The 11,667-nt window shown below is 41.1% G+C and overlaps 1 protein-coding gene across 1 annotated transcript in view; it reads left to right on the top strand.

Moving 5' to 3' along the window:
- Positions 1 to 3,734: 3,734 nt before the first annotated feature.
- The window catches only part of csmd1a (CUB and Sushi multiple domains 1a), a 135,966-nt gene continuing 128,033 nt past the window's right edge, over positions 3,735 to 11,667 (top strand). Inside the window, exons 1-2 of the mRNA XM_061060452.1 lie at positions 3,735 to 3,915; positions 4,020 to 4,904. Of these exons, the coding sequence (XP_060916435.1) occupies positions 4,688 to 4,904 (217 nt within the window). The 5' untranslated portion in view covers positions 3,735 to 3,915; positions 4,020 to 4,687. The remainder of the gene's footprint in view (positions 3,916 to 4,019; positions 4,905 to 11,667) is intronic.

The raw sequence follows: 11,667 nt of genomic DNA, 5'->3' as shown, positions 1-11,667 counted from the left end.
AGGGAGAGAAGGATGTGCCTGTAGATGGCAGAAGAGTGCTTTAAGGGAGTGTGTGGGAGCAGATTTCACAGTGACAGACTCAGGCATACAAGCACACTCACCAACACATATTCTCATATAACATCACACAAGCTTATTAATATAGCTACACCTTTGAGGATATTCCTCCGCCTTTTACAAATTCCCTAAACTGATTTCAGACAAACACACATACATTGCCCTAAAGGACCCTTTCACCCTTTAGCACCCACACACTTAACACGCCAAGGCTGTAGATAACACTGAAGCTGCTCTCAGGAAATCAGAGGCACTGCTGCTAATGCAGTACTTAAATTATGATTTGGGAATGAAATTGACCAGTGAAATGACAAAAATTAGGATTGTGAATGACCCCCTGGAAATGTGTCCCCCTGAAAAAGTCTCATTACATTATATAATTTCTTGGGATATTTAAGTATTCATTATTCTACTCGTTGTTTGGTGTGTCCATTTCTGTGTCTGAAATCAAACTACTACCTATGTAATGCACTATATAGGGAATACCCCACTTTGTAGTGTAAGTATTAAAATATACCTTATAGTGCACTCATTGTACCCCACTACACATTGTGAAGGTAGTGTGAAACTCATGGTCAATGTCAAAGCAACATATATACCATCATGCATTGCGGTTTCTGAGCTTTTTACGAGTGGATTGAGGCTTTTGACTGTTCTGAGACGAATGGCAACTTGAACACAAAACACATAAAAGGTTCATATTTGGGGGCCATTTTTAAATAAATCTAGATGCTGTTATAATAAAGAGCAAAGGATTTTCTACAGAGTTAGTTTTTCCTAATGACAATAACAGGCACAAGACAAGAGTATGTGGGCAGAAATACATGATACATACATCTCTAAATTGTTTCAGTATTTATTCAAAATTCAGTACTTTATATTTATTTATTGTATTTGATTGTTTTGCGATGATGGCTCAGTATAATAAAAGTTATCACTGAAATATGTGCTGTTATTTGAGCTGCTGATGAGAGAGCGAGTAGTGTCCAATTTTATTTTGTTATTGTGCCTAATAAATGCACTAAAATAGTCCAGAACAGAGGAGTCCCTCTGTAGGAAGTATGCGGTAGGGGATGATCGCGTGATTTCGGACACAACCCATGTCTTAAGATGAGTCAACTTTGTTGAATCTCCTGAATGTCTGCATCAGATAAACATTATCGACATTATGAGATTGGAAAAAGTAACTTAAAGATAAGAAACAAAAAGATAGGAAACATTAAAATAACATGACAAACTTCAATACATTTTGATAGAAAAATCCCATTAAACACTGGAATTCAGCTCCTTGTTTACAGTTATTTAATGCATTACTCTAAAAATGACCTTGATGATGCACCCATACTATAAGTGTGGGTTAAAACTTCAGTTGTTTTGTGATAGCATAGTTGACCAATTAAATGACCCAGATAAAGATAAAAATAATAATAATACTTATAAAGGTTTTTTTTTTCAGCATAATCAAAGATGCCTGACAAAGAACCACAACAAAACAAAACAATGAAAACAATACAAAGAACAAATAGTCTAGAGAAGGAGGATGAGAACAGAGTTTGTTAGTGGTTGTAGGCGATGTAGAATAGGTGAGTTTTTAGATGTTTTTGAAGGTGGAGAGTAATAGGGGGTCTCTGATGTTTTTTGGGAGTGAGTTCCTGAGGGTGGAACTGTATACATAGAATAAAGTGAAAAATAACAGGCAAGTTGTTTAGTTTTTTTCCAAGATTTATTTTTATGCTTTTATTTAAACTAGGACACCAGACAGAGCCGGAAAACCGGGGAGAGAGTGAGAGAGTCTCTCGACCAACTGCCCCAAAGACATAACCCTCTGCACATGGGGCGCGTGACCCAACCACTAGGCCACCGGCATCCCTGCAAAGAACTCACTCTTTCTGCAAAAAATTGTCTTTTGATTACCCAAAACTATGAATAGAATAGGAAATAGAATAAAAACCGACTCTTTTGTCTACTTTTGCATTCAAAGGCAGAGATGTATTTAACATGCATTTGGAAACATATAGCATTTAACGAAAACTAGGCATCACAATATTACATTACCCATCATAGCTTCCAGCTCTCAGGTGGCATCAATATGAAGGACTCATCATGATTTTGAGTCTGAACACGGCACGTTCTTAACCTGGAAGGAAAACTACTTGCCAAGCAGCGAGACACTAATGGTGGTAGATAATTCTTGATGCTAAGGCCTGCTCTGAGGCTAAATGAAAAATAGATATATGTGAAAAATGGATACTCTAACAGATGCCCGTTTTTGTCTCTACCAGAGTGAAACTTTTTTTGTTTGATGGTGATGATTACAAATTTCTTGCTGATTTGAGTAGGATTTTGATAAGTGTAGTTTACTTCCCTCACCTTTTTAAACATCAAAATATCAGCCAGCCAACTTATTCTATACTGATACTTTAATGAGTGTTGTGATGAATACTTCTTCAAGGATTCTTGAACAGCATAAGTTCAGTATAGCATTTACCCTTTAGTCATCATGGACTATAAATGTAATGTATTATATAATTTTCTCTTATTAAATGAAAATCTATACCCCGTCTAGTTCTTTTCCTTTGTATTCCGAAGAGAATGAAAGACGTCATTATCTGTCTGACTGACAATAGAAAATGAAATAGTCCAATTACAAGCCTTTAATTGATATTAAAACTGAATATAAAACTGAAATATGAGGTAATATTTAGAGTTTGGGGTGAGAGAAGACAAGCTTCTTTATAGCGTATCTTATTGCTGCCTGCAGGTTTTAGATGAGTTTTAATTTAACTGAATAAAAAATCTACAACCTGATAATGCTACTAGTTCGAGTGGAAAAACTGTAAAAACCAAGACATTTCTTGTGTAAATTATTACCAAGATGTGACATTTAGGGGGCAAGGAATGTATAAGTGCTTAGAATGTCACATACATTATTTATATAATTATTCATTGTAGTTTTTCTTAATGCACTTCCATATTTGACCTATGGACTGGTTATATCACAGCAAAAGCAGTCACTCAAATGTAGCATACAGTTGGATTGTGTTACCACTGAACATGCACAAGTATTGGCTAGAAAATCAATTTAATGTCATTGAGAACTCAACGGTATCCCTTCTCAGGACCGATGGATCCGTTAAAGTGTCGGCGTCCATCACGAGTCTCCAAATCCCAAACTCATCCTTTTATTGATTTCATCTCTGAGGACAAGCGGAGTAATGAGTAATGAGTAATGACCTCTAGAAAGACAATATTGGTTGGTTTGTGACACTTGGGGAACACTAACACATCACGTTACGCTGTTGAAGCGCAATTTATTACTTATTTGATTGCCTCACAGTTATTGGCTTCAAGACCGATTTCTTAATTTTGATAGCTTGTTCTCTTTCCCTTGATCTAATTTGGGCATCCTTTGGCAAAGTTTTGGCAAACTCCCATTCCTCAGTGCAAGTGGGTGCCCCAGCATTTTCTCATTTTCTCAAACAGCAATCAGAAAAACAAAAGAGCATCATGAGGTTAGCCTGATGCCAAAGCCAACATCCTCTGTTAATAATCTACTATAAGCTGTATTTACTCTATGTAACTATTTCAAATGAAATGCACGTGAATGAAACAGGAGCTTACGAGCAGCACTTGAATGCAGCATCTCAGTACCAGCTGGGAGAAGGACGAGACGCACCAGCCGCTACACCGGGAGAAAAGAGCTCAGTGTACCAGGCAGAGGGGATGATGCATATCTCCTCTGCTTTCTGACAACATAAGGGATTGTCAAATTGTATGTTCTCCTTGTCGGACTTTATATAGAAGGCTACTAAACAGGACAGTGTCATTAAAAGATGAAGCTCTTGTTCGGCGTGTTTGGTAAGCATATTCTGAAGAGATGGCTGATTTTGTGGCTCATGTGTAAAGAAGTGTATTAAACGAACGGATAATGAGAGTGGGTGATGATTTTTCTCTTCTTTCAGGAGGGGTAAAGAGTCTACAGTTTCTCTGTCGTTGTTTGTGAGAGGAAAGGAGAAGAGGAGGAAAGAGAAGAGGAAGGTTTGACAGACGCACGAGTCGAGAGACGGAGGAGAGGACGGTTATCCGGGCAGAGAAGAGATACAGAACAGATCCCCCTGCTCAGGTTTGAGACATCAAGGGAGAACGGAAACAGAGAAGAAGAGAAGATTTTTTTTTTTTAGAGAGACGAAGCAGAGAAGACAGAACAACACAAGAGGAGAGGCTGAGCCAGTAAAGAGGGGCTTTTCAGAATGAGAAAGGGATGTAGCCCGGTGGAAGTGTGGATTTCAACCTCTCCTTCCTTCTTTATGACTCTTTTGAAAGGGAACGGGACGGAATAGAAAATAATTGACGGCAAGCATCACTGAAATCCAGCGGAGAGTGGATTTAAAGACAGAGAGACAACCTGTGTGTCCGTCCCGTCTCCTCCCTCGTGTCTCCGCTTTTCTCTCTTGTGGATGTTGACTGAAGTCATTTTTTCGGATATGAAGGATTTATCTAGTCTATGTTAGAAGGAGGGGGCGAAAAAAACGCACGCGTCTCCCCCCTTTCTTTCTCTCCCTCTCTGTCCCTCTCTGTCTCTCCCCCCTCTCCCTCTCTCTCTCCCTCCGTTTTCTGGATGTGAAGCAGCATGCGGCCCGGTGAGAGCTTAGAGGGCTCGCGCTTGGCTCGCGGAACATGTATCCATGCTGATATTGTCACGGAACGCTGTCTCGCGCACCCCTCCTCGGATAAGGGGAGGATGAAGAAGGGGACGACGAACGAGAGGATGACGGACAGAGGAATGACAGTGCTGCGCTGTTTTCTGTGGAGTCTCCTTCTCTGCTCGCTCTCCTCACGCGCGCAAGGTAAGGGGATGCGACACGAGCACATACACGTGCGTGTGTCATAAACGCCCTCACTCACGCGCGCAAAACCAACTGCGTACAGGAGTTTTGGTTTCTACTGCAGTCGTGAAAAATATGTTGCCTTTTCTGTGTTGTAAGGAGGATTTGAGTGTATGTCAGGGTGTCTACGTGCGCGTGCGGGTGTCTGTGCGTGTGAGTGGGGCACGTGCGCGTGGGCGCGTGAGCTGCGTGTGTTGTATGTTGTGTTGCGGAGGAAAGCAGAGAAATAGAAATGGGTTTAAAGGGAGGATGAGGGGAAAGGAGAGAGGGATGAAACCGGCAACAGCCTCTTTCCCTCTTCCTTCATTTGCTTCAGTTTGCTCTCTCTCTCGCTCTCTCTCTCTTTCTTCTCTCCCTAACTCCTTCCCTCCCTTCAATACAGCCATTGAGCCGGTAGCCAATAAATATTCTTGCGGTAGCTCTTGGGCTGTGGCAGTGAACGTGAGCTGCTTATACCAAAGTGTGTGCAGGAGGAGTGTGTGTGTGTGTGTGTGTGTGTGTGAGAGAGAGAGATAGAGAGAGAGAGAGAGAGAGAGAGATTGTGCATGTGTGTATGTGAACGTGAGTTGTTTTAAGTGAAGGCCTGAGCCTTTACAAAGCATTTTATACCCAAATATATATCACACATACGGGCATATATTCATTCTCTTCTGTGTATCAGTGATGAATGTAATTTAATTGTGGTGTCTTCCCCTTTCTCTCCCTCTCACACACACACTTTCTCCCTCCCCTTCCTACCTCCTGATCTTGATCTCCCTCTCTCCCTCTCTCTCTCCCTTCTTGCCTTCTTGAGTAAAATAGAATGTTAAAATATTCACAGTATAGCTCACTCACTACCCCTGTCTACAGCTGTGTCTTCGTCCTCCCCTGCTTCCATTTTTATCTTTTCTCTGTTCAGAAATGCTGAAGGAACACACACACACACACACACACACACACACACACACACACACACACACACACACACACACACACAGACGTATGCAAATAAACTCACTCAGACTTTTGGGTATGGAAACTAAGTGACCATTCATCACAGAACCTTGAGAATAGGAAGAGGGAGGGGGACAGAGTAGGGGAGGCGAAAGATGGATAGGGAGGAAGAGGAGAGAGAAGAGGAACATAAGGAAAGAGAGAGAGAGCTGAGTGACAGAAGAAGAGAGAAATGTTACACTAGAAAGAGACAGAACAAGCTTAAAGATACAGGCAGGAATAGGTTTCTAACTAAACATCCGCCAAGGTCTATGAGCTTCTGACAACACCAAGCCTGGGTGAATTTGTCAGAAACAATATTGGTTGAGGTTTGATGAGCAGAAAGATGGAGTCTGAGTTTAAAAATTGTGCATTAGGGCGGAGGAAACCTCAAAAGCCAACTAGTGTGGAAGCTATTGAGAACCATTTGTCATTGTCAATGTGAAGTCTGCATGATCCTCCAGTGTAAGGGAGATCCTGTGTAGGCTGACAGAGCAGAAATATTATAGATTTCTACAGTGATTAAACAAATCAACAGCAGGGAACGTCTAGACTCTTGGCTTTGCACCACCACAGACTGCAGGGTTGTAGTTTCACCTCAAAAGGGCTTATTTTGAAAGGCTTTCCCATGGTGGACATATGAGAGATTGTGATTTGTAGGGCTTCCATAGAGCGAAGACAAGAAAGGTGGGATTTCCTCAGGCACAAAAGATCTAATTTTAAACCCTCTGGTGCACAGATCCTGGCACTGATCTCCTCACAGCTGTCTGAGAGGAATCATAGAATCAGATAGTTAAAAAATGGAGGCTGGCTGAGATAAGCTTAAATTCCAAGTTCCCAAGATTAATAAAATGTCAAAGGTAGAAGTTGGCAAAGAAAGCAGGCGAATACAACTTTAAAAGTATAACGGCTGAACAAAAAAGGTAAATAATTAAATGTCCCGTTGATCAATGCTGACATGTTGGGCACCAAAGCTTTAAAAAGAGGCAGTAAAATGAAAAATAAAACAGCCACCACCCAGATGCAGTTATATTTTAGCTGGTGGATAGCGGATTAGTCTACTCTACAGACCAACTGCAGGTAAGCAATCAGTGTGAGCCAGCGGTTTTATTTAGAAACCAATCAAAGGTAAAGTAATCGAATAGGTGGTGATATAATCATATGTGAGCTAGACTAATCGACAAAAACTTTGATTTCCTAACTTGCTAAGTAATAGAATTATTTTCAAAGCCTCTTTTTTTCATGATACAGAAGTGCAATTAAAAATGAGCTCCCTTTGGATGTCGTGATTACGTCTTCTATACATTAAATTCCTTGTGAGAACGTAACTTCAAAAGCATATTGTTGAGTTTCATGTCAACAAATTCACCTCAAATGAAGTTCCCCCCCCAAGTCAGACGCTGAAAAATTGCCGTACTTGTCCTCTGCTCTCCCTCTCTCCCCCTGATCCCCTCCTCTCCATTTCATCTCTTCTCCTCCTCCTCCTCCTCCTCCTCCCTGCTGCTCTGCTCAGCTTAACTCCACCTCTCCTCTCTCGCTTCCCCTCTCCTGTCTCCTGCCTCTCTGCTTTTCCCCTCTCTTCTGGGCTCATGTATCCTCTCCTCTCAGCTTCCTCTCTTTCCTTTTTCATCTGTCAGATTTGTCCTGTGGCTTGCAGAGGCTTAATGTACTCACCAAACATACCAAATCGCAACATGCACACAAGGAGAGAAAAAAAAGAGAGAGAACCTACGCATTTTCATTTTTTAACCATCTTCCTGACTCTAAATGTGTCCTGGCTATGACTCTCAGAATCCAACCTGACAACCTGCAGCTTTGAAATAAATCTATATTCAGAGCTTTTTTCTACATGAACCTTAATTCAGAATATAACCAACGGTATGGGGATTCAATCAGAGCGCTAACACTGATCAATCACAGTACTAATCATTAATTGGACTACCAGGAAATGTATTTCGGATCATCTTTGGGGTGATGAACTCTAACAGGTTCTCATGAAGGCCAGTCTCCAGCTTGGTACCAAGCAATTAACCCAAAAGGCTAAAAATAGATTATTTAATTTACATTGACGAGCCATGGAAATGTAGAGCTTTGTTCTAGCAACATGGCTAAATTGAAATTTATCAGTTGTCCCCCTGGTAGCATCCAGTAATTAAATGCTGGTCATCAGTGCTAAATTGGACAGGCAGCGGAGTGGTACTCCAACCAGGTTTTATAACCCATCACAGGTTATCAGAGATTGATCGGTGCAGCCTACAGCTCTGATGTTCATTATAAGGCATTGATGGATGCTGTCCATTAATTTGCCACTGCTAATCATTTACCTCTATTAATTATCTTTAAAGTATTTTGGTTTCATTCTCTGCTGACAATTATAGATTAAGATATATGGACATTTAAAAGTAAGGCGTGTTGTTAAGCCTAGAGGCTAAAAGACATTACAAAAACAGGGGCATAAAATCTCTTTGTCTGTCTTTGATTAATACGCACATACATGCTTTTGCTCCATTAGCACAATGTGCACACACACACACTCACAGAAATGAGCAGGCTCACGGTGAACATTAGTGCAACGCAGACTCTCTAACACACATTTAATCCTGTGGCTTATGGCTGCCTTCTCAGGGAAGGGAGATGCGTCTGTCGCAGAGTCAGCCTCTTGATCATATAAATACTTTTAACTTACTGAGCAAGAGAGAGAGAGAGAATTGGGGGGATGAGGTCTAGAGAGGACTGGGTTGAGAGTAAGGCAGGATAGGAGAAGTGTGCAGTATAGCTACACACAATAAGAGAGATAGCATTTTGAATCTTGGCTACCTTCATCCCTAAGCTTTGATGTTAACAGCTTCTCACCCCTGTCCTCTCATCCTTTTCTGTACTTTTATCTTAACCCCACTCACAATACTTTCATCTCGGTTTTTTTGAGCATTTACATTCTGATGTTATTCATTTCATTGTGTTGCATCCTCAACTCCATTCTCTCTTCATCTCTCAACCACTTGTCTTTCCTGCACCTACCTGTAATCCTCTCTTGCAACGGTATTACCTTTTTTGTTCAATTATCTTCTCTTGCTCTGCTTCAACACCACCATTTCTTACCAATGCCCAAAGTGGTTTGACATAACGTGGCAAAGGGAAATGTAAAGACGTGCTCTCGGACACCAGAGATCACAGATCAAAAACACGATCAAACTTCAAGCTAGCATTGACATTTTTAAAATTTAACCCATGGCAAAATCTTGTGGTAACCTCAACCTGTTGGCTTGGTTCTACAGAATAAGTATAACCATATAACTTAAATGTCATCCGCAGTGATTAGCAGATACATTCAATATGATGATGTCTGGATTCATATTCACAATATCTGGCAGTGACAATTTACTGCATAGTTTCTATATGATAGCATCCATTTCTAAGCAAAGGTTGCTGATGATTGTAATTCTTGAAACTAACCCTAATATGATCGTGTTGCTTCATATATTTTTAATGAATCTGAAGCCTTAGATATTTTCCATCGTTAGAGGGCATTGCTCCTTCAGTAAGAGTTCTTTCTCTAAGCCTTTTTTCTATTTAATTTGTGCTGTCTTTACCCCCATTTCTCACATTATGCCTTTAAAGTACTTGTGCTTTCGGTGTTACTAATTGCACTGAAAACTCCCCTAATGAGTAGTGAGAAAGTACGTGCTTTGTTGTGTTTATTAATATTCTTGATATACAGCAGCTTCCTGCTCACCTTTTTTGGCTCTCCATCCATCTGCTTCCACCTCTAATCACCCATTCTTCTTTTCTCCCTTCTCCTCCCACTGACATTCAACCACAGTGAATTTGTTATCACCACCTTTCTCACATCGCACATCTGCCATCTCTTCTTCCTCTCTTTCCCTTATTTGTTTTTCCCATCCATTAGGCTTTCCTGGCACTTTCCCCTCTCCTCCCCTTCGTTTCTCAACCTCTATCCTTAGCAGATTTGTTCTAAGTGTTGATTTTAATAGGACGGTACTCACAGGAAACAGCCTTTTTACATGTCTCATGTGTTTTCCCCTCAACCAACATCCAGGGTACACATTTAATTCCTGCACACAGACTGCCATCCAAATGGTGCGTTTTTAAATCACTGGAGAGTGCCAAATCTACTCATGTATTTCCGATTTGTGTTTGCCTTGCTATGATTTCAGAAATGTCAGCTTGCACATATTGAGCGGGCTGCTAAATTGAAAGAAGAGATAATTTTGTCATGCAAATTGGAATAAAGAGAGAGACGCCACTGCAGTTAGCTGTTCCAGCTGTTCTGGGGCCACTGTGGAACCTTAGCAGCTTTTTATATACAATTGTTCCCCCCCCCCCCCCCCCCCCCACCCCCCTCAGAGGTCTAGTGCAAACATGCTTTTACAGACTGGTGTCATGAGGGTAATAAGTGGAATCATAATTCACTGTAATTGAATGCAAAGACATGTTAGCTTCCTGCAGGAGCTATCAACTAGGTCAGCTTTGCACAGGACTAAATGTGGAAGAATGTTAGAATTTATAGAAGCAGTACTTATCTATCTCAGTGTGTTTTGTCATATTAACTACAGTTTGTGCTAAAAACCACTGTGAAGCATTCCTGATATGAAACAAGATTCTGATTAAAGGCCCAGGAAATTGGGAGAATCAGTGTGTTTCTCAATTACTCAGAAGGTGACCTTATGGAGATATGAGGTTTTCTGAGGAAGACTTTTTTCCTCACTCACACACGCACACACACACAATCTGTCAGTCTTCCACAGGCTCTTCATTATTTCAAAGATGATAAGAAGTAGACATGACGTGAACATGTTGAGTAGGCAAGCGCACACAATATACACACATATAAACCACACAAACTAATAAATACACAAAAATATGCTGGGCACACAAAGACAGCATGTGTTACCCTGAGGGTGTGACCGGGAACATGCAACCATACAAGCGTGCGCACACACAAGCACAAGGACCAGAGACAGGCACACACACACACACACACACACACACACACACACACACACACACACACACAAACACACACACACACACACACACACACACACGCACACAGACTTTCTCTAATGTGAAACGTGAAAGGCAGTTGAGAAATTAACAAAGACAGACAGTCTCATATCCAGCTGGTGCTCCCTATTGGTGTGTGTGTGTGTGTGTGTGTGTGTGTGTGTGTGTGTGTGTGTGTGTGTGTGTGTTTGTGTGTGCGTGCTGAATGTTTTAATCAATGTAAAGGAACCTGCTACATGGCCAGTATAGGAAGAGGGTTTTCATCTAAGATAGAAGCTAGGAGTAAAATGGGAAATGGCCTGTAAAGCAATCCCTCTATAGAGATGGATGGACACATAAACAGCAGAGTCGGTCAAAGGTTCGATCCCTGGTGACAGCCAGACTCTGTCCCTGTCACCCTGCCCTTGAAGATACTGATGCCCTTAATGACTGCATGCTCTGCAGGGAAAATACATAACAGTAGCTGACATGAAACTCCAGCCAAACCAACATCACAACAAACAACAACTGATACGACACAAATTATTCTGAACAGAAGAAGAACACTGTCTTATTGCCATGCAAAGAGTTTAACGATATAGTAAAATCTGCGGTCATCCCAAAAGCTTTGTAAACCAGATCCTGTTCATGTCATGGTGACCTAAGATTAGCCTGATCTCCATAAATACACAGTCTTGTCTCTTTGCCTTTGATTTGTACCTATTTGAGTTATTTGGCTGCCACTCTT

Source organism: Labrus mixtus, chromosome 16, assembly GCF_963584025.1.
Source record: "Labrus mixtus chromosome 16, fLabMix1.1, whole genome shotgun sequence".
Classification (NCBI taxonomy): Eukaryota; Metazoa; Chordata; class Actinopteri; order Labriformes; family Labridae; genus Labrus; species Labrus mixtus.
Note: the sequence above shows the minus strand (reverse complement) of the source record. Positions and strands in the feature narration are given on the sequence as shown.